Raw genomic sequence first — 22,996 nt, 5'->3', positions numbered from 1 at the left:
TGCCAAGGTGGGCCCCTGCTTTGGGCTCACCCTGTGGCTCTTGTCAGCCACTGAGCCAATGTACAGTCTGATGGGGCCTGAGGCATGTCAGCCGGGGGGCCTTTAACATGTTCAAGTTGGGGTGCTGTAATTTGGGTCTCAGGACAACTTTGTACTCTTACAGATGGCAGTAAGGACACTTCTGCCTCCAGGAAGACGGGCTGTGCCCTCCCTCCCTCACATGGGCTGAGGGCAGGACCTGGATGGCTGCCTCGGGGAGGGTGTGCCGGTCCTACAGGAGCACAGGACGCTCTGCTTGCACGTGGCACCACCATGCCACGGCTGGAGCCTGTTAGTGAGCCGCAGGACAAAATGAAGATTCTGAAGAGGCTTCAAGGACAAAGGACCCCGGGAGTGGCCTAGAGGATGGGTGACCACGAGAAGGCCCTGCCACACTGAGGCTGCTTCCTGAGTTCTCGAGTGCGGCTCCCCACCCCAGGGGTTACAGTTGGCCTATTGTAGGCTTAAGACTGGGACTCCTGTCAAGATGGGGCACTGGACCCCATGAGTGATGGGGACCCTGCCAGTATGGCCTGCTCCCCTCTAGACGGGCACTTGGGATTCTGGGCAGGGAGTGCTAACCAACAACAGATGTCCTGGGGGGGCCACCAGAATGCCTGGTCAAGCAGAGACCTGAGAACATTTTTAGGTGGTGGGGGAGGGGGACCAGCAGCAGGGGAGGCTCAGAGCAGGGCACCTGACGTGATGTGCATGGGTGACAGGGAGGCCAGGCAGGAAGGCGAGGGCCTGGGCTTGTGGGGACATGGCCATGGGACACCAGCCACGCAGTGCAGGGTAGGGTAGGGCAGAGGCCCCAGGGGGTGGTAGCTGGAAAGAATGACTCAGACAAGCCCAAGGATAACTTAGTTTATGAGTCAAGCCAAATGCAATGCAAAGTTGTTCTTGCTTTTTTTTTTAACCAAAATAAATAAATCAGATCTGTGCCTGTGACAGGTGAGGGGTGGCCCCACCCAGCCCTTCCCTCCTGACCGGCTTTGGCACAGGAGAAAAAGGCCCTCCAGGGTCGCCCTGTGTGAGGGACGCAGGAGAGCAGGCTGGGCTGGGCTGAGGGGCACCCACCTTCTGGCCCCACACATGCCTGGGGCCCTCTGAGGACAGGTAGACACTTCGGAGAGCAGCCCTGCCCTCTCTGTGCTAGGTCAGGCCAAGGCCCTCTCTGGACAGCTGCCCTCCCCACCCCACAGGGTCTCTGAGGACGATGGCTCCTGCCAGGTGTCTGGAGCACCACCCAGAAAGAGGGACCCACCTGGGACAGGTGTAGAACCACTTGCCAAGTGGCAAGTCCAACGAGGCTGTCCTTGGGGTGAAGCTGGGAGTGGGGCAGCCCACCCTCCCAGGATACCTGTGGGGCTCCCTCTCCTGCTCCCATGGTCTCAGTGAAGGCTGCTCAGGGGACAGGAGTCTTGGAGGCCCCAGGCCCAGGGAGGGAGAGCGACCTAATTGAATGAGTGAGGCGGATGCAAGGGCGGCACATGGGCAGAGGCGTGGGCGGCACTGAGGCACTAAGTATTCTTTAGTGGAGGAGCAAGGACGGCAGTGGGCATGGAGGCCAGTGGCCCGGCGGCGTCTAGGAAAAGTTCTTGAAGGCGTCCAGGTCAAAGGCCGTGTCCAGCAGGCGCTGCAGCTCCGTGACATGGGTCTTCTTGTTGCCAGTGGCTGGGGCTGCTGCTGGGTCCCGGCCAGCATACCTGGGGGTGGGGGACAGAGCAGTGATGGCAAGGCCTTCCAGAGGTGGACACTCCTCACCCTCTAGTCGCCACATGGTCTTTGGCCTACCACACGGGCTTGGCGCGGCTGATGGTGGTCCGCAGCCGGGGCTTCACATAGTCATAGTAGCCCTGGTTCTTGTGCTCCTCCTGGCACCAGGCCAGCTCAGCGTTGGGGTACTTCTGTACCTCCTGCAGCAGCAGGTCGAAGGGGAACGGTGACAGCTGGGGAGAGGGGGGCCCCGTCAGGAGAGGGTGCTCAGAGCACTGGGGGCAGTGTCCTGAGGGGAGCTCTGGGGCACCAACGCCTGAGGAGGGGCATCAGCACCAGCCGCAGCACCACTGCCCTCACCTGCTCAATTCTGGTGATTGCCACCTGCCCCGCCATGTCTCGCACTTTGCGCTCACGTGTGAGATCATAGTACACCTTGCCAGTGCAGAACAGAAGTCTCTTGACATTTTCTGGGTTCTGTGCTGCAGGGCCATCCTCAGGGATCACCCGCTGGAAGTGGGTTCCTATAAGAGAGCCGCCCAGACTTAGTTGAGGACACTGGGCCCACCCAGGTCAAGTGAGGGCTGCACGGCAGGGCACTGCCACAGCTGCTGCAAGAGCACACAGCTCAGAGGGTGGGCAGTGTCCTCACCCTGCCTGCCCCTGATGCCCTGGAATCTTCCAGACTGAGGCAGCCTCAGGAGGCACGAGTGAGTGACAGGATCTGTGGGCAAGGCCAGTCCAGGCGACAACAGCCTATTCCCCAGAACAGCCCATCCCAGACTGAAGGGGCAGCTGCATCTAGGAATGCGTCTCATGGCCACCTGTTCAGGCCCCTTGGGCTCTCGCAGATAGCCAGACACAGCTCTCTGCATCCAAAACAAGGGGTTCACCTCCACATGTAGGGTTGGAAGGAAACCACCCCCATGGGACAGCAGCCCGGTAAGGAGAACCTGCAGTGAGCACAGCACTGTGTGGTCAGAGACGGAATGCTTGTCCTGTAAGACCAGGAGCAGGACAACGGTGCCCTCTCTCCACCTGCATCAACAGAGCAGGGGACGTGCTGGTCAGACCCTCGGCGAGGGGAGGGGGCAGAAGATATCCGAACAGGAAAGAAAGAAGTAGGGTGGTTTGTAATGGCATGATCTCATGTGTAGAAAGCCCTAAAGATTCCACAAAAAGCCACATTAGAAAAAAAAACACATTTAGCAAAGCCGCAAAACAGAAAACCAGCACCCAGAACTCAGCTCATTTCTATCCACTAACAGCGAGCAAACGACCTGAAAGCATACCTGGGAAAACAACACCAAAAAGAAGAAAACACTAAGAAGTAAACAGCCGGGAGGGTAAAAGGTCTGCACAGTGGAAACCACACAAGTCGCCGAAGTAAATTACTGTATTTTTTGGACTATAAGATGCACTTTTCCTCCCCCTCAAATTTGGGAGGGAAAGCAGGGTGCGTCTTATAGTCTGAATGTAGTGTATCTGGCTTGCTGGGGGAGGGGCAGGCACGGCAGCAGTGATGAAACGGGGCCATAGGTCATTAAATATTTCACATTTTTTGCTTCAAAAAATTTTCCCCCTCTAAAACCTGGGTGCATCTTACAGTCCTAAGAATATGGTAAGACTGAGAAATGGGGGCACCTGTGGTCACAGACTGGGAGGCTTGCTACCATGAAGACCCAAATCGATCTACAGGTTCAACACAGTCCCTATCAAAACCCCATTTTCTTCTGAATTAGAAAAGCCCATCCTAAAATTCATGGGCTCTCCAAGGGCCCTGACCAGCCGAGACCACCTTGAGAAAGAAGGGCAAGGCTGAAGGATGCACATGAGGCACAGTGACCAGTAGTGTGGTCCTGTGGCCTGAGACTGGTCCCACACACGTGGTCGGTGACTTCTGACCCAGTGTGGGGAAGACTGATTGTCCACACTCAGACAGGGCGGGACGCTCACACCACACACCAACAAAAGTGAAAAGGGACTGAAGACTTAAGTCACGAGAGCTATGCGTGCAAAGCCCTCACGAGAAAACGGAGGGCAAAGGCTCCACAACCCCAGGCTTGGAGAGGAGTTCTTGGCTGTGACATCGAAGGCACAGGTGACAATGACAACAAAATAAACACTTCTAACAACCTGAACACATAAACACTGTGCATCCAAAGACAGTACATAGGATGGGCGAGAACAGGGACAAGTCCTGTGTTGGACAAGCTATCAACACCCAGCAGAGAGCAGAAGCTCAGCAATAAAGCAGAATGTGAATGAAAAATGGGAAAGGCCTTGAACAGACATTTCTCCAAGGAGACATGCAAACCGCCAGTAAGACACAAAAAGGAGCTTCCAAATCACCACTCAGGGAAATGTAAACTGAAACCCCAGTGAGATGCTACTTCATGGTCACTAACGGGGCTATCACAAAACACCTGGAAAACACCACGTGCTGGCCAGGATGTGGAGAAACTGGGGCCCTTCCGCATGGTTGGGACGCAGGAGGGGTGACCACCACATGGAACCGCACGGCACTCCTTGAAAGGTAAAAACAGAACTCCCACTTCTGGTGGGCGTGTGAGTGCATGAAGGTAGGTCAGAGCCTGTCCATGCAGTGCACACACCAGCATCACTCACGGTGGCCAGAGGTGAATGACCGGTGTCCACTGACAGGTGAAGGACAAGCATAGCGTGGTCAATCTACACATGGGGTGTGACTTAATGGTAAAAAAAAGGAAGGGGGTTCTGATACCTGCTGTGACACAACCGGACCTTGAGGACGCAATGCTGAGAGAAACCAGACCCAGGGGGACAGATGCTGCTCGATCCCACCCACAGGGGGTCCCCAGGATCATCAGACTCAGAGACAGAGAGATGGTGGAGCCAGGGGCTGGGGGAGGAGAGGGGAGCAAGTGTTTGATGGGGTGGAGTGTCAGACTGGATGATGGGAAGTTCTGGAGACAACGGTGGTGATGGCTGCACAGTGACGGGAATGTGTTTGCTGCCCCTGAGCTGTGTGCCTACCCAGGGCTCAGGTGGTGGATTTCATGTGCATTTCTGCAGGATAAAAAACTGAAAGGCAGGGCAAGCCAGAGGTTCATCTCTACTGGAGCCTAAAGGGATGCACAGCTGGGAGGAGGTGGCTCCCCTGGTGCTGGAACCGAGCTATCACCTCACACAGTGAGCTAAAGGGTGGGCTCAGCAGGCTCCACTTGCCAGGGCCCCTCCTCTGTCCCTGCAGGTGGCCGCACCTGCCTCTAGGAGCAGAGCCCTGGCAGTGGGTGAGCTCTGGGCTCAGACACATGCCCCTGCCTCAAAGGGGGCGATGCACCAGGTGAAAGCCACTGGGCCTCTGTGTTCGGTGGTCTTCACCCGACGACCAAAAATGTGCCGACTGCCTCCATACCAGCCCCAAAGCCTCACAGAGCAGCAGCTGAGACCCCTGAGATGCCGTCCCTGCACCCACCTGGAAGCATCTCATCAAAGCTGGTCCTGGCCTCAGGATGCCGCAGCAGGGACTTGGGGGTGAAGATGATTAACTGAAAAACAATCACAGGCTCATGGGGGAGCAGGTGCTAAGGGTTCAGCATCGAGGTGCTGCCCTCCCAGCTCTGTGGTTTCACAAGCCACAGGCCAGAGGCGGGAAAGGGGAAGAGATGGATGATGCTGTTTCCCCATCTGCCTCTCCTTCACTCTGAGGGGCTGGCCCGGCTTAGCCAGGTGTCCGCCTCTCCAGGCCCCATCCAGCCTGCACGAAGCCCCGATCATCCCCTGCCCTGGACCCAGGAAGGAACCCCCTCCTCCCTTGGCAACCTCTACTTGGCCTTGCCCTTCGACCTGCAGCAGCCAGGGGTGCTCCCCCTTGGATTCTCCTTACACTCCTACTCATCCTGCAATACCCTGCCCAGGCAGCCCCTGCTAGGGTCTACCTGCCTTCCAAACTCAGTGCACCACCTGTGACCACTGCCCATGTGTCCCCTCTCACTGGCCAGGACTTCTGAGCAGGGACAGCTCACTGACCGGCTTGCGGAAAGGCAGGAGGATCTGGCGGCGCAGCACGTGGAAGAAGTTGCCGGGCGTGGAGCAGTTGACAACCACCCAGTTGCAGTCGTACAGCTGGCTGATGTCGAAGTTGGCCTGCTGCAAGTCCTGAGGGGTGGGGAGTGCTCAGGGCCACGCTCGGCCCTCTGCCCCTGCTCCTCCCACAGCAGCTGCCTGGCCCCATGACCTGGACTCCGCCACCCTGAGTCCCCTTCTAGGCAGATGCCTTCCTGGCTGTCCAAGTCACAGTAATCACCCACCGCCCTCCCTCCACCTCCTGCAGCAGTGGTCACCGGCTCTCAGGAAGTCAAATTTGGGGTAGTACCACCACCCCCACCCTCCTCGGGGACGGCTGCAGGCCACAGTGGCCATGCTGGAAGATGCCTACACACCCGGGCGGTGCATGGCTCACCGGCAGGACGTCGGGGTCATCGTTGCACATCTGCAGGAACCGCTCGGGCCTGGCAGAGGAGTGCTCTGGGCCCTGTAAGCAGCCAGCAGTTACAGCCCGCTCCTCTCTGCTCTGAACCCTGCATGGGCTGCTTTCCTGCCAGCAGCTAGATTCCTCCCCCCACCCTGCCCACTCCAGGGCGGAGCCCCGTGGGAACAGGCCCACTCAAGGATTTGGCGGGCATCGAGCTCACCATGCCCTCCATGCCATGGGGCAGCAGGAGCACGATGCCATTCTGCCGCACCCACTTGGCCTGCCCAGGGCAGATGAACTGGTCGATGATGCACTGGGCCGTGTTGTGGAAGTCACCAAACTGGGCCTCCCAGAGCACCAGGGCGTTGGGGCTGGCCATGGCAAAGCCCAGCTCAAAGCCTGCAAAACAGGGGGTGGTGTTAGGAGAAAGGGGATGGTGTCAGGAGAAAAGGGGTGGGGACAGGGCTTCAGGGAGGCAGAGTGGAGACTGGGGAGAGAGGTGGGGGGGCTTGCTCACCCAGGACGCCGTACTCAGACAGTGAGCTGTTGCACACAGTGTAGGGGGCCTGCTGGGGCCACAGGTGGTTCATGGGGATGCAGGTCTTCTTGTCCACATTCTGGTCATGGAGCACATGGTGGCGGTGGCTGGGGTGGGATGGCACAGGTGAGAGGCAGGATTGCTGCCTCTGTCTGGCAAGCAGCTGTGAGCTCGCGCCTCACCCAGCAGCCATGTCAGAGCAGGAGAATTCTGGGTTCGAGTTGCCGAGCTGGTGACTGAGCCCTCATTTTCTTCTAGAAGAGAAGTGCCTCATCCCCTGGATGTCGGGGACCCTAGAGCCTTACCTGAAGGTGCCCCGCTCCACGTCCTGGCCACTCAGACGGATGTGGATACCCTCCTTGAGCAGAGAGCCGAAAGCCATGTACTCTGCCAGGGCCCAATCCACAGTCCTGTTCTTCACCATCTCCCCACGTGTTTTCAAGATCCGGCTCAGCCCTACAGACACAGGGTGCTCATCAGTAGCCCCCGGCCTTCCGTGGCTAGAGTAAGCCCCAGGGAGAGTGGGGCAGGCAGGGGGGAGAGCAGACTGTGACAGCCCAGCCTTTCCTCCACAGGTGCCATTGAGGACCATGCAGGCCAGGGGTTGGGGGAGCAGAGGGATCCCTGCACTCAACCCCTGCCCTGGACTGGGATGAGGCAGGGACCATGGTACACATGAACAGGACCCATGCTGGGGAGACCTTCTGCTGGACTTGGGCCAGAGCTCCCCTGGCCAGCACAGTGCCCTCACCTCCATGAATGGTGAAGTTCTCCACGGGTACAGAGCTGGCCACATTCCCGATGTGCGTGAGGATGTCCTCCGCCAGGCCTGTGGAGGGGCAGGTCATGCTCCTGGGCTGCCCGTCCAGTGTGAAGAAACCTAGGACAGAGGACCCGCTGACGCCTGGCTGCACTGGCGCCCATAAGACACTGCACAGAAGTCTGGGCTGCACCCCCTTGAGAGGGGCGTCAGGGTCTGACTGCGGGGCCTCAGGGCGCTGGGGGCCAGCCAGTGATGCCTTGCTCACCAGGCCATGGGGAGTCCAGCCAGTGCTTGATGTGCAGGATCTTCTCATCCTTGGACCGGGTAAAAGCCTCCTCGCAGATCTTGTCATACTTAGAGATCTCCTCCTGTAGGGCATGCCGGCGTCAGAGAGCTTGGCCAGGCTAGCCCCACTGCACAGCCTCTGAGGTCCATGGGGCCCCAGCTCTGTTTCCCTGTTACCAGCAGACAGAAGCCCCAGTCCCACCCACTTTCTTACCGCTCTCCTGGCTCCTGCAGCCCCCATAGGGCCCTCTGCAGCACATGCTGTTCCTGTACCTGTTCCGATGCTGCTCAGGGCCTGCCTCCTTCCCTCTCCCTCTGCACACCCTACCTAGGCCTCCCATGGTCACCACTCAGACCTCTAGGCCCTCCCCAGCTGGATTTGCATTGCTTCTCTCCCAGGCACTCTCCCAGGCACTCCACCAGGCCCACCTGCAGGCCCCACCTCCTCGTGGAAGTCTCCAGGTGCCTGCACCTCACCTGCTGCAGGCATATTTCACTGCCCTGGCTGGTATCAGCCACTCTGCCAGTGAGCACCAGGCCAGGGATGGCCACCTTTGGCTGCACGGGTAGACGCACCTCATATTCGGGCTGGTTGACCACTCCCTGTGACACCAGCAGCTCCGCGTACTTCTGTAGCACTGGCTTCTGCTTGCGGATCTGCTTGTACATGAGTGGCTGTGTGAACATGGGCTCGTCCATCTCATTGTGGCCATTGCGCCGGTAACACACCTGGAGATAGTGGGGAACAGCGGGATGCCGGTGTCAGGGACCGAGCATGTGGAGGGCCAGGAACCACGAGAGCCGGCCCCTCCCCGACGGGACGCCTCTGTCTCCAGCCCCCAGAGTCAGGGTGCTGCCTTATGCCCCTGTCCCTGTGAAGTTCTGCTGTCACCTGTGGTAGAACCAGTGACCTGGCAGTGTCCCAGGACAGGTCCCTAGCTGCCTTCTTGCACAGCTGCCCTGTCCAGGCTGGAACCTTGGAGGATCTTGAGAGAGGTGGCAGGTAAGCCCCCAGCCCTCTGAGCTCTGGGGCTCCCTGAGCCGGGCACTCACCAGGTCCACCACCACATCCTTGTGGAAGGTATTCCTCCACTCAGCAGCCACCTTGCACACATACATGACGGCCTCTGGGTCATCAGCGTTCACATGGAAAATGGGGGCGTTCACGACACGCGCCACGTCAGTGGGGTAGGGCGAGGAGCGGGCCATTCGGGGGTCCGTGGTGAAGCCGATCTGCAAGGAACACACAGCCTGGCCAGGGGGCGGGCAAGACCAGGGGCCTGGCCCAGGTAGGCTGTGGTGGGGGAGGGCGTAGCTGCCATGGCTCCTGTGGCCTTCCCACCAGGCTACCTGGTTGTTGACAACCACGTGGACGGTGCCATGAGTCGTGTAGGATGGCAGGTCGCTCAAGTGGAAGGTCTCATACACAATGCCCTGGCCAGCAAACGCAGCGTCCCCATGCAGAAGGATGGACATGACCTGCAGACATGCAAGGGAGATCGCAAATTCAGCCCAATCCTGACTGCCTTGCCCAAAGGCCCACTGCAAATTAAGTCACAGTCCACTAGTCAAAAAATGTTTTCTGAGCCATGGCTGGTGTGGTTCAATGGATTGAGTGCCAGTCTGTGAACCAAAGGATCGCAGTTGGATTCCCAGTGAGGGCATGTGCCTGGGTTGCAGGCCAGGTCCCTAGGGGAGCATGGGAGATAAAATCTTTAAAAGTTTTCTGAGATCATTTCAAAGTTAGAAGGAAAGTGACAGGAGAGCACAAAGACCCCCAGACTCTTCCCAGCCCCTGGCCTGGCAGGAGCTGATGTGCACAGTCCCTGAACATGCCATGCAGGAGCCCACATTGGAAAGGCAATGCTGGCCCAGCTGGCCCATGGTTGTGGCGCAAGGGCTGCGTGAGGGCTACCCCCGCACCATCTTGTCCAGCTCCCCATACCAGCCCCCAAAACCAGCCTCAGCAGTGGCTCGCTGCACATGCCTGTGCTGGCCTGCCCCTGCCCATGTCTCTCCCTGCAAATCACCACACCTGTTTGGGAATAAGGACAGTGGCAGAAGTGAGGGAGAAACTCTGTGTTCTGTCCCTCGAGGCCGTGTGGCCAGGTGCCACCCCTATGTGTGCTCTCCGGTGCCCGTATGACCTGCGCGCTCTTACCTTTTACCCTCTATGAATACATGCTCATGGACCTCGGTGTCACCCAAGGAACTGACCTCTCTCACACTCGGACCCTCCTGGGAGCTAGGCTGCCAGCAGAGGTGGCACTGAGACCAGCACCAGTGCTTGCTACAGACTGGGACAGAGCACCACTCCCAGACCCCCGGCACAGAGCTGGGGACAGACATGAGGCCATGCTCACACGGTTTCCAGTCCTCTGCACAGGTGGTGTAGCCATGACACCTGCCATTCCACTCAGTCCTCCCAGCTGCCTGCCCAAATCTGTGTGGCACTGACCAGGCCCCCAGCCCGTGCTGTCCTCCCTGAGTGTGTGGGTCACGGTCCCTTCTACCTCCAGTGCCCCCTGGGATGCGACCATTAGAAGACTTATTTCACTCCTTTTCTGGATGCTTCTAGTGCTCCAACTGAGCATGGACTGAATGGCTTCTGTGTGTAATTTACGAGCACCAGCGTCACACAGAGCTTCCTGTGACCTTATTCCTCTCCCCGGTCCCAAACGCCCCTCCAGGAACAACAGTGGAAATGCTGGAGGTGGAGATGCTGGTCGGCAATCCTCCCTGATCCCTCTAGGGACACTACCCTGGGGGCTGCGTGGGAGGCAGGTGCCTACTTGAATATGTGGCACTGTCTAAGCCCCCCCGGTCTGACATCCTCCCCAGACCACACTCTTTCTCTGTGGCAGGTGTCCATTGGCACTGGAGACATGTCCTGTGGCCAGGGCTGCCTGGGTCGAGCCCATCACCTCTGATGGCAGTTTCTCTTCTCAGGCACAAGCACAGGACCAGCAGACTTCTGGGGTTTCAGGGCAGAGCCCTGTAAACTGACCCTGAGCTCCACCCCCGGAGTCTGACCCTCTGTCCCACCCCCTCTTCCACCTGCAGAGATGTCCTTCTCACCCCCCTGCCGGCCCAGCTCCCTCTGTCCTTCAGAGCTGAGGGCTCCCTGCTCCATAGATGAGGTGCGGCTGCCTCTTGCTGCACTCAGAGTCCATGCAGAGCTCTCCGTACACTGTGCACTTCTGGCTTCCTGCACGACACCCTTCTTTCCGGAAAGAGTGGGAACTAAAAGCAGGGCGGTACTGCTGACTCCGCACCCCCAGAGCGCACACTGACGGTGACAAACGCAGTGGCCTGCCTGTATGGCTTCGGGGTCATAATCTGATAGATACGGTGGCGGTCAGATCTGGCAGCCAACTGGTGCTCAGAATTCACAGCACACACGGCGCCCACCTGCCTGTTCACGACGCCTCCCGCAGGCTCCTCCACACCTGGGAAGGCTGCCCACTTGCTCAGAGGATGTGCCTCCATCCACCTTGATGTCTGTGACAGGGGATCCGCACACACAAGGAGTAGACAGGGTGCCTGCACTGCTGCCCTTCCCAGGCCTGCTCACAGGTCTTCTCTCAGTTCCAGACACTGATAACCACCCGGGTGTGCCTGGGGCCGAGAGCTGCCTGGGCCCTGTGGCCTTACCTTCTTCCCCTCAGTGTCCCCGCAGTAGAACTGCTCGGCTTTGGTCTTGCCCATCACCACGGGGTCAGCAGCCTCAAGGTGGGAAGGGTTTGCCACCAGAGACAGGGTGATGTTCCTGTCAGTCACACGGTTGATGCGCCGGTGGTACATGCCCAGGTGGTACTTCACGTCCCCAGAGCCCTGAGGACAGATAGGGAGGCTTGGTCCTGGGCAGAACGACAGCCCTGCTGGGACTCTGGGTGGCTGCCCCTCTACTGTCCCAGAGGTCAGCCACTGGACACCTGCTCTGGGAACTAGGAATGGGTCCCTCCCCTAGTAAGACTTTCCTGATGGAGCTAGGGCTGTCGTGCGGGCTGCAGCCATGCCGAGTTTCTACCAGAAGCCAGACTCACCTCATCAGCAGCCTCCAGTTTTGAATCAAACTGACAGAAGATCTGCTCCAGCTCCTTCCTGATGACATTCGCCAGCACGTTCAGCCGCCCCCTGGGACACATGGGGGTCAGCAGGGCCTTAGCAATGCCCCAGGTACCCCCTACCTCCCCTGAGTGATGGGCAGCACCTCGGTTTGCTGCCCAAGAGGCATGGAGACCAGAGCTGGTGGGGGACACCCACCCTTCACTCACCCGGCACCAGGGGCACAGTGAGGCAGGAGGAAGGTGGAGCTGTCTCAGCTGCTGTCACTGAGCAGCCCTCCCTCAGGCCAGCCCTGCTCCACTGTGACCCTGACACACATGCAAGGCCAGCACACTCGCCTGGAGCCACTTGTGGCCTTGGGTGTAATGGTGACCACACAGTGAGGGCCACCAGGGGCAGGAGTGCCAAGGAGGGCGGGGGTGGCTGGGCAGGCACCTGTGCGGCATCCCCATGATCACGTAGTCCACGCCATTCTCGCTTGACTTGTCGATGATGGTCTTGAGGGCAGGGATCAGCACCTCGCAGCCTTCTAGACCAAAGCGCTTCTCAGACGACCACTTGCGTTGCAGGAACTCCTCGAACCTGGACGGGAGCCGGTGGCCCTGAAGAGCAGTCACAGGGCTGACCCGCTCCCAAGGGGCTGGGCACCCCCTTGCCATAGGCCGCCCGGAGCGCAGCCCTACCTGGTGGACCGCACCAGCCGGGCCAGCAGGGTACGCTTCTCCTCGTTGGTGAACTGCATGACCCCGGGTGTCTCAAACTTCTGGCGGATCCACTGGCACTGCTCCAGGTCGTTGATGAACATGAACTCCACACCGATGTGCTGGCAGTAGGCCATCTGTGCCACACACAGGGGGTGTCCACCAGCTGGTCAATGCCTGCTTGGCCATAGCTGGGAGGGACGGGGCCTCCCCTTCAAAGGACCCAGAGCCACTGTGTGTGTGCATGCATGGGTATGGAGGGTGCCCTGCGGCTCAGTGCCCACTGAGGCCAGAGAGGGGAGAGAAAGAGGAAAGTGGGGGAAGGAGAAAGCACAGCTTGGGCTTGTGTTTGGCTAGGACTGCTTATACCGGAAACAAACTCCCACTGGGACTGGAACCCACAGAAATTTTTCTCCTTCTTATGGTTCATTATTTAAAAAACCCCAGCTCTGGCTGGTGTGGCTCAGTGGATTGAGCACCGGCCTGTGAACCAGAGGTCCACCAGTTCAATTCCAAGTCAGGGCACATGCCTGGGTTGCAGGCCAGGTCCCCAGTAGGGAGCGCAAGAGAGGCAATCACACACTGATGTTTCTATCCCTCTCTTTTTCCCTCCCATCCCCTCTCTGAATAAATTAATAAAATCTTTAAAAAAAAGAAAAACCATAAATTTTTATTTATTAAAAACACGCAGAAAGAAGTTCCTTTTCCCTTACATTAAAAAAAAGAAGGACCAAGGAAACCCTACCTATTGGGAGGCTTCCCACCAATCTGGCTTTTCAGGCAAGCATGCGCTTCCTCACCTCCAGCCGCCGGATGATCTCACGCAGCGGAAGTGCCGACTCCTGCCCCCCAATGAACGTGGTGGTCGGCAGGTGGAAGACTTTGTCCAGGTCGGATTCATCCAGACCATAGAACCCTGCAGGGCAAGGAGAAATGGGCACAACCACACAGGGAGCACAGTTCATGAAATGGGGGAGGGACTCCCCAGGGGAGAGAAAAGAGAAGAAAAAACCATAAAAAGCTCTGATTTATACGAACAATATTTCACTGCTAGAAACACAGATTAGCGACAAATAGAAGCTGAGAATTTTACGGGGTGTTGTAGGTAAATGAGAATAAAGTTCACATATGCACACATTAGTCCAGGGCACCAATTATTCGTGATTAAGAGAGAAAAGCATTTCAATGCCCCGCAGACACCAGACAATGTTGGTCTGCAAAGGCACTAGGTCGGTCAGTCAGAGAGAGATGAGAAGCAGATTGGGGGTGGAAGGGCTTAGGTAGAAAATGAAGAAGTGGAACAGGACAGGCCATGAGTCTTCTGTGGCAGCAACACTTGTGTGGCGAGTGACAGGGTTGGAAGACAGAGCAGCCAACTGCCTGCCTGCAGGAGGGCAGCGGCAGCAGCAGCACAGCAAGGGCCGCACAGCCGTCCCTTCACCTGGGGATCCCGGCTGCACGCTCTGGACCCGCTCTCCTGGCCCAGCCCTAACCCTTCACCTACTGAGGACTCATGGCCGACAGCCTTGGTCAGACCAAGCACCCTGATGGCCATGGCCACCCCTGAGCACCCATGCTGCTTGGGCACCTCAAGCTGATGGGATGTGAGGGAAGGGCCCCTTCTTGGAGGCCATGTGCTGGTCTTCAAGGGCAGAGACTCAGAGGGGAACTGTCAGGAACACTGCAGAGTGGGCTCCCACCCCAACAGATGACTGTCCTGCTCCTGAACTCTTGGGTCTTTTGAGAAATCAAATCCATAGGTTTGGTCTCCAGGCGGGTGGAGAATACTCTCCTCCCTGTTGCCTATTAGGCGCATCTAGAACTCAGATGTCACACAGCAGACGACTCCAAAAGGTGGGAAGGAAGGTAAACCAGCGGCGCCTTAGGTTTCCTCCTGGGCCCCATGCCCCCAACTTGGAGCCTGGAACTCCTTCAGATGCAGACAAGCCCCAACCAAAGCTGCCCCCAAAACACCCAGGAGAGGGCAGCTGAGCTGCTCTGGCAGAAGCTGCTCGATCCACATCCCCACCCCTCATCCCAGAGGGGCTACCATGTACTCCAACCTGCAACCCCTGAGGTTTCATCCTCTGGGGGGGGGGGGGGTCAAGATGCTACCCATGCCCTGATCCAGGATGCCTATCCCCACCTGGGAGTAATGGGGCGCCCTCCCCCAGAGTGGTGCTCCGAGGAGACTGCTGAAACAGAGCGTGAGGAAAATCCCAAGTCCTCTCCTTCCCCGAAAGTTCTGGTTTCAAACAACAATCACTCAAACAAAAACAGGAACCTCTGAGACTGAATGAGAAAATCCACAGGGACACAGATGGCAGAAGTGTCCGACTGGACACTCAAGGAGCTGCTGTGACATGGTTTCAGCAGCAACTAGAACATGACAGAGACCAAAGGAAAAAGATCAAGACTCAGCCAAACAAAACAAAAGAACAACTGAAAATACAAATAAAAATCAAACAGGAAATTAAAAAACTCCAAACAATAATAACCCAAGTTCAAGCTCAGTGGGTGGGCTTAGCGGCAGAACTGGAGACAAGGGATTGGTGACCTTGAAGACAGGACAAGAAAAATTAACCCAATGACAGGGAGAGAGACAGTGCACAGGAAGAGGAAGCTGAAGGCCGTGGGAACGCTGACACTATGATAGAAGATTGCACATCTGGTTGGTGACCCCACAAGAGCAGAGAGAGGGTGGCTTGGAAACTAATAGCCGAAAATCTCCCAAATGTGGCAGAAGATGAGAACCCACAGATTTAAGAAGCTGAGCAAACTTGCGGGCTAAACACAAAGAAACCAAATCCAACACATACACTAATTAAACTTCTGGAAATTTAAAGAAAAACTCTTAAAAACGACCACAGTAAAATGACAACTGGAAGGAAAAACAACTCAAGGGACAGAGGACTTTCCCTCAGAAGTGCCCGAGCCAGGGGGCAGCAGCAGCACCAGGTTGAGAGCTGGAAGAAAGGGGCCATCTCCCCAGGACCCTGTCTGCTGACGACATCCTTTAGGGGAAATGGGAGCCATGCTGGAGTGAAGGGCAGAGAGAACCTATCCACCTGAATGGATGGCCACAGGACGTTCTCCGAACAGAAAGGAAATGATATCAGAAGGAACCTTAGATACCAGGAAGGAGAGAAAGGGTAAATCAACAGGCTCTCCTGCTACTCTTGGGGCTTTTAAATCACGTTTGGTGGCTGGAGTGGTTTTGTAACACCGGCCAATGGGGTTCTAGATGCCAAGTAGAGGAAACATGTTGGGAACCCCCCTGCCTGGTTTCAGAAGCTGTAACCTACCCCATGGCTAAGGCTGAGTAAAGAGACCTAAGACCATAAGCCATTAAGGAGATAAAGCTTATCTCTTTGGCAGAGGCACCGCCTCTGCCCCTTTTTACTTCACCCTGCTTGGCCCCGATCGGATGACCAGTTAGCCAATGATGGGTAAGATTCCTCAAGGGAGGGACAACCTAAGACCTAAGACAGGCATGGTATAAAGGGGCCCCTCAGGGAAGGCCTTGGGGGACTATAGAAAAAGGGACACTCGCCGCTCGGCTTTTTATTTTATTTTAATCGTTGTTCAAGTACAGTTTTCTGTCTTTTATTGCTCCTCGGCTTTGACATAGCCTGAGTCCTCATTCTGTCTACAAGAAGTTTCCTCATTTCTTGGCTGCCTTACTTCCCCTACCTGACTTAAGTTTCAAACAATGCTGGAGGTGGGTGTGGCCCTGTGCTGGGAAGGGCAGGTTTCCTGGGGCATCGGGACTAAGAAAGAATGCATAAAACCCTGTGAAACCTGCTTTGCTAAGAATACCCTCAATTTAAATAAGGGCCCAAGCACAGAATGAGTTTGTTTCCCCAAAGTTTTATGGCCCTTTAGCTATATGACCCTGACTCAGAATAAGCCCTCATAGTTCTTTGAATGCTTACTGCCTGACAATGATTGAGCTTTATGTACATGCCCTGTATTCCTACACAAATTAAACCCAATAAAAGCCCATTGAGGAACAGGCTCCTGGCACTTCTCCTTTGAGAGACTGGTCACCTTTCCTCCCCAAGCAGATCACGTCTTGGTAGACTTATTCTCATCTGTTGCCAGGGTTTGGGGTGCCTGCAGAGCCCTGCCTCAAGAAATAGTTATGGAGCTCTGCTGTCATTGGAGCCCTGGTAAAATGATCCCAGCAGGAGACCAGGACACATACATGTGTATAATGCCATATCGAGACTGTCATTACAGAGGCTGAAGACCCAGAGATGTGATAAAAAATACTACACATAAAAGAAAAGAACTTAAAAACATAGGCTTGAAAACCCACGGGAGGTCATGAAAAAGGAAGCAGAGGAGTGAGAAAGCGAGTACCAGAGAATAAAGAACAAAACAACAGACTTAAGCCACAACGCAGCAATCACCACATCAAATATAAATGACCCCAACATACTGATAGAGGACAGAGATTGGCAGAGTGGACTAAATAGGACCCAACTACATGCTCGCCTACAAAAACCTCCCTTCAAATATAATGACAACATAGGCAGAATCAAACACGAGCAGCAGTGGCTATGTTATCGTCAGATAAAATAGACATCAGAGTAAAGAGAATTACCAGAGTCAGGGAGTAACACTACATAATGAAAAAAGGGTCCACTGAGAAGACACACAACCCTATCACACATGTACCAAGAGATGGGGCTGCAAACACATACCCAGAAGCTTCTGAGACTGAAAGGAGAGACAGAGAAAGTCACAGTTATCGTTGGACACTTAGCACGTTCTCTCAGTGACTGACTGAAAAACTACACAGGAAATCAGCAAGGATGACCAGTGGGCTGCAGTGGATATTTACAGGACACTTCACCCAATGACAGCAGGACTCACATTCAAGGGTCCACGCCAAGACGGGTAACACACCAGGCCATGACACCCATACACTCAACACCTGCAGCAGATGAAGACGGAGCAGAGCGCGTTCTCCGACCACAGTGGAATCAAACTGAAAAGTAGCAACAGAAAGATAAGAGAAACATCTCCAGATTCTTGGAAGCCAAACAATCCCCTTCTAGATAATCCCTGGGCCAAAGAGCAAGTCTCAAGGGACACTGTGACCTGTGTGGGACTGAGTAAAGATGAAAGCTAAACGCATCCACATCTGCAGGGTAGCTAAGCCATTCCAAGAAGGACGTGTGCAGGAAGAGACAGAAAACTCTCTACTCAGTACCTAGGCTCCCACCGTAAGGACCTGGAGAAAGGAGGACAAAAGAAAACGATTGCAAAGAAATCAAGTAAGGAAATAATAAAGATGAGAGCAGAAACCAATCGAATGGAAGACAGAAAAACAGGGAGAAAAATCAGTGGACTGGTAGCTGGTGCTTCAACAGACTGACGGCACTGACAAGCCTCCAGTGAGCCTGACAGAGGATGAGCCGCTGGGACACGGGCACAATGGTGCAGACGGACCGCAGACGGCAGAGTAGGCTGTTCCTAGAACCACACAGCTGCTGTCAGGCACCCAGCAGGACACAGACTCTGAACAGCACTAGGAATATGAAGGAAATGGAATTCATCAAAGCTCCTAAAAAAAACCCTCCAAAGTCAGATGGTTTTGAGGAAGAACACTACCAAATGTTTACACAAGGGTTATACACAATCTCTTCCAGAACATAAGTAGGAGGCAAAGTCTGATTTTATGAAGTAGAGTTACTGGGATACCAATAGTACACAAAAACAGTCCGAGGAAGATTACAGACGAATTACCCTCATGAATGGAGATGTAAAAGCTAAGAAGATGCAGTGATATAGGAAAAGAATCATATACCATGACCATGTGAGGCTTATTCCAGCAATACCAGGTTGGTTCAACATCTGAAAATCAATCATTGTGATCTACCATTCTGTCAAGTTAAATAAGAAAGATCACACCAACCACATTAATAGATGCAGAAAAAGCATCCAACAAAATTCAACACCTGTTCACAGTGAAAAACTACCCAAAACGGGAGCAGTGGGGAGCGCCTGCACCTGGGTGAACCCCACAGCTCAGGCACGCAGGCTGCCACCAACCTGTGCACACCACCTGCCCCGTGATGGGAAGAGGCAGGACATTCGGTCTCCCACACTCACTCAACACAGCGCCAGAGGCGCCAGCCAGGGCACAGAGGCGGGAGGGAACCAATAATTGTCCCTCTCAGACGACACAAGTGTCTATATAAAAAAATCCTAAGAAATTAGAAAGGACATCTTAGAATGAGTAAGCTCAGCAAGGTCACAGGTACGACGCACACACGTCATTTATGTCGCTAGATATCAGTGATAACTATGTGGGCAGTAAAACTAGAGAGCAAAAGGAGAAACCCATGGGATGCTACTGAGACGAGTGCAGACCCTGTGTGCTGGAAACCGCAGAGCAGAGGAGAGGACGCAGAGATGGGACTAATGGAGACATGGGGGCCAGAGCCTGCTAGGCGACATAATGAAGATGTCAACTCCCCCTGAACTGACCCCTGGGCTGAACGCTGTTCCCGGCCAATGGGGCTTTCCACAGACAGAACCCAGCTTGTTCTAAAATGTGTGCGGGAGGCCAAGGCCCCAGAATGGGGGACACGGTGCAGCGATCACAGTTGCCAACATGGGGTGGCGCTGCTGGGGCAGACACACGGATGGGAGAACAGCGCCTGACCACAGAGAAGCCCAACACCAGACCAGACCCTGACCTGAGTGCACAAGCAGTTCAAGGAGGGGAAGACTTGTTCAGCTACCAGCGCTGGAGCGGGCAGACACCTGCAGGTAAACCCTGCCCTGAACAAACAAACAAAGCCCTTCCTCTACATCCACATCTTTTGCGGAAATTAGCTCAAAACGGACCATAGGTTTAAATGTCCAATGCAAAACTATTAAGCTGTGAGACAAAAGCGCACACTGAGACCTGATCCCACAAGCACAACCCGAAGAGGGAAAACTGACTCCCTGGGTCTGTCAGAATTGAAAGTGCCTGCTCTGCAAACAACCAGTTAGCCCCAGAAGCAAACCACCCAGAGGCTGTCAACAGGCTGGTGGTTGAGGCTGCCATGGGCAGGGGTGCTGGCTGCAACAAAAGGGATGATGCACTGGGAAGCAGTGCAGGCGAAGCCCCAGAAACAAAGGCTGGTCCGGAAATGCCAATTCCCACCATCACGTGCGGCAGCAGCACTAGTCCAGCCCTCTGGGAGTGACTGCTGTTGGAGCTGAGGACAGACTGTGGTTGCCAGGAGTCACACCAGGGGCAGCTGGGGGAGGTGGCATCACCACAGATGGAGTCAGAACTCCGCAGGGACAGACCCAGCAGTGGCAGCACCCTGCTGGGACACACTGTGGCTGACAAGATGTGACCACAGGGGAGCTGGCTGAAAGGCACACGCTCTTCTATTTCTAGCAACTACCTGCGAACCTACAATTCTCTCAAAATAATCAGTTGAATCAAAACTGGAATCTCACAGATAAGCTGAGCAAGATGGAGAGCGCTGGGTGGCACCTGGCATGGAAGGAGCACACTGGTGGTTGGTGAGTGGCCACAGCCGAGGACCCCCAGCACCCCACTCTGGATCTTGTGGAGGGGCCCCACCCAGGGCGTTAGGGCTCCTCAGTGCACAAAGACTTGACCAACACCTCGGCTGCCTGTCAGACGTGGGGAGACCAAAGGGGAGGTCTTGTCCCAAATGCCCAGAAGGCCGACTGAGAGAACATGGAGTCCAGCTGAGGGCCTGGCCTGGGAGGGAGGGGGTGAGGGGTGCACATGCAGGATGCTGCGCGGTCCCGGCCACTGAGGACAGCGGGAGCCCCCAGAGCATGAGGGAGCACAGCAAAGCAAGGGAGCCACATGGGGGTGGAGATGCTCCAGGACACGGGATGGATGGAAGAGAAATGGTAGGAGAAGCAGCTCTACCTGCTGGGTCACTACTGAGTGGCAGGAAGACAATGAACAGATTTCAGAACCCTGGACAGAGGTGGTGGTTTCCCCCCAGGGCATGCTGGGAGAAGCCCTTCTGTCCTGGGCAGGCAGTCCTCCCTGCAGGGAAGAAGTCTCGGCTCCTACCTCCCACTGTTAGCACTCGAAGTCGCTCCTGGAAAACGGCCAGGTCTGAGAGCAGGGGAGTAAGGGGCAGGGTGGGGGGGGGCACGGGAGGAGAAAGACAGTTGAGAGTTAGTTAAAAAACCCGGCCCCTGCCCGCACCACGGCAGTGAGGGGGCACAGAACACAGACACAGACATGGGAAGGGGGGAGGGGGGAGGGGGACAGGGCAGGTAACAGGGTCCAGGCTACTGTGGTCAACAGCTGGCCTGAGATGCAGGAAGACCATGGGGGCAGTGCCTGAGACTCCCATCCCCACCCACGGAAGCGACCAACATAAGGCTCCTGGGGAGGAGGATGCCCAATCTGGACACTTTGGGAAAAGAAAAGGAAAAGAAGAAGGATTCTCATTCCTCAGGCCTGAAGCCTCAGGCAGGAAACTAGACGGGGAACCCTCAAGATTCTGGCAGCTTCCAGGTGGGTCCATGTGGCCCCTCAGGGCAGAACTGGAGCCAAGGGACTCAGTCTGAGGACACAACTCACAGCCTCGTGCTCGGGGGAAACTGCCCCGTCTGCCACGCTGGCACTCTCCTGGCTGCCATGAAAACCTCCAAATCCCTTATTCTCCTGACCCAGGAGAATGGGATTCACCTGTCACCAGGGTGTGTGGGCCTGGAGGACGGGGAGGCTTCTGGTAACCGTGTGGTCACCGTGCCTGTGGCCACTCCTGCCCGGAGGAAGTACACAGAAGGTCAGCAACACTTCCTTGGAAGCTATGCTGAGAACCAACTCAGGATGCAAGGACTCCGCTCTGGAGGGTGGACAGCAGCACCCGGCAAAGATCAAGGAGCCAGCAGCTCTGCGGCTCTGAGGCAGAACGTGCAGATTCTGCACCAGCGGATGCTCTAAGGTGAGAACGAAGACTGGGCCAAGGGGCACCTGCAAACACACCATCCGTTCATGTCTGCAGCCAGTGGGGTGGGATGGTCACGCCTGCTCCGGGCGCGGGGCACGTGGGCGCTTTTGTCTTCCCCTGTACAGCAGCCCCCTCATCTGTGGGCTCAGCTACCTGTGGCCAACCACCTCAAACATATTAAACAAAGAACCCCAGACGTAAAGAGCTCCTAAATTTCCCATTGCACACTGTCTTCAGTATCGTGAGGGAGTCTCAAGACACTGTTCACACCTGTTGGTTACTCAGTGGAGTCTTGGTGATCAGAAAGGGCCCACATTCATGTAACTCCTGTTACAGCACACTGTCACAGTCACTTGTCAGCCATTGTTGACTCTCTCCCCCGCACCTGAAGGATGAGCTGCACCTGTCACAGGTGTGTTTGTAGGAGAAAACATGGCATGCACAGGGCTTGAGCACCTGGCACAGATAAGGGGGCTGCTGTACTTTTTCAGCTTTTAAAAATAAAACACAAACAACAGAGACAAACAGAAGGAAAGCAAAAGAAAACACTCTGGCTGGCACTAAGAAAAGCACCTGAACTCGGTGGTGCGCGTGGCCCTGGCTGCACACAGGGGGCTCTGCTGCCCACCAGGGGTGGGGCCGACGCCAGGCCTGCCAGGCCTGAGGAAGCCTAATCCCAGCTTCCACCCACAGCAGCCAGGAAAGGCTACCAGGCACTGCTTTCAAGTGACAAAAGCCAACTGAACAACTGTTTCTAGCTCCTTCTCCCAGCAGTCAAGGCAAGGCCTGGGGACAAGCTTCCCTAGGTAAGTGGCTAACTGTTCCCAAGTCTGGCCTCTTCAAAATGGCTCTCTGGCTGTTCAGCTCCAGCTGCCCCGAGCCTGATCTCGCAGGTGGGATCGGTCTCCAGTTCTGCACATATGTGTGGCTCCCATTACCACAGGTCTCTGTCACTCAGAGCAGGGGCTGTGGTGCCTGCACAGACACCACAGGAGATGGCACTTTCACGCTGCAGCCAGACTCGAGTGTTGTTGCACTTGGAGAGGAGATGGAAGGCAGGGGTGCAGGCCCCTGACTAGGTGGGGCAGCCCAGTGTGGCCAGGTGGTCAGCACTGGCATGTTGGGCTGCACAAGCGAGGCCCAGCTCCTGTGTGGCTGGCAGCTTTCCTGCTAAAATGGTGCCCATTTCCTGCTAATAGCAGGGTGCCCATCTGGCTCTTCCCATCAGGGACCGCAATGAACTGTCCTTGGGGTGCCCAGGGGCTCATGGGAGAGCTCCAGGCCTTCTCTAGGAAGGAGGTGGGCAGGGCAGGCCAGCACCTAGAACCTGACCTCTGAAAATCACGTTCTGAGAAACAGCACCACTCCCAGCAATCGCCCGCACAATGACAGGGCACAACCCATACCACCACGCCGAATGGAGAAACTGCTCTAATGCTAATTAAGTTTTCATCAGAGTCGACG

General features: G+C 55.9%; 1 protein-coding gene across 2 annotated transcripts in view; it reads right to left on the bottom strand.

The window, feature by feature from the left end:
* Positions 1 to 890: 890 nt before the first annotated feature.
* OGDH (oxoglutarate dehydrogenase) overlaps positions 891 to 22,996 on the bottom strand; it is a 47,096-nt gene continuing 24,990 nt past the window's right edge. For both annotated transcript variants that reach the window (XM_037041019.1, XM_037041018.1), the window contains exons 5-23: positions 13,370 to 13,485; positions 12,552 to 12,706; positions 12,304 to 12,450; positions 11,847 to 11,937; positions 11,455 to 11,634; positions 9,151 to 9,279; positions 8,854 to 9,033; positions 8,377 to 8,529; positions 7,781 to 7,883; positions 7,504 to 7,632; positions 7,058 to 7,208; positions 6,732 to 6,859; positions 6,435 to 6,613; positions 6,203 to 6,274; positions 5,770 to 5,898; positions 5,216 to 5,288; positions 2,119 to 2,282; positions 1,837 to 1,991; positions 891 to 1,748 (exon numbers count right to left, since the gene is read on the bottom strand). In XM_037041019.1, the coding sequence (XP_036896914.1) occupies positions 1,628 to 1,748; positions 1,837 to 1,991; positions 2,119 to 2,282; positions 5,216 to 5,288; positions 5,770 to 5,898; positions 6,203 to 6,274; positions 6,435 to 6,613; positions 6,732 to 6,859; positions 7,058 to 7,208; positions 7,504 to 7,632; positions 7,781 to 7,883; positions 8,377 to 8,529; positions 8,854 to 9,033; positions 9,151 to 9,279; positions 11,455 to 11,634; positions 11,847 to 11,937; positions 12,304 to 12,450; positions 12,552 to 12,706; positions 13,370 to 13,485 (2,555 nt within the window). In that variant the 3' untranslated portion in view covers positions 891 to 1,627. The remainder of the gene's footprint in view (positions 1,749 to 1,836; positions 1,992 to 2,118; positions 2,283 to 5,215; positions 5,289 to 5,769; positions 5,899 to 6,202; positions 6,275 to 6,434; positions 6,614 to 6,731; positions 6,860 to 7,057; positions 7,209 to 7,503; positions 7,633 to 7,780; positions 7,884 to 8,376; positions 8,530 to 8,853; positions 9,034 to 9,150; positions 9,280 to 11,454; positions 11,635 to 11,846; positions 11,938 to 12,303; positions 12,451 to 12,551; positions 12,707 to 13,369; positions 13,486 to 22,996) is intronic.

Source organism: Sturnira hondurensis, unplaced genomic scaffold, assembly GCF_014824575.4.
Source record: "Sturnira hondurensis isolate 20B ecotype Veracruz unplaced genomic scaffold, ASM1482457v3 Scaffold0002840, whole genome shotgun sequence".
Taxonomy (NCBI): Eukaryota; Metazoa; Chordata; class Mammalia; order Chiroptera; family Phyllostomidae; genus Sturnira; species Sturnira hondurensis.
The sequence above is the reverse complement of the archived record's forward strand: the minus strand, read 5'-3'. Positions and strand labels throughout refer to the sequence as shown.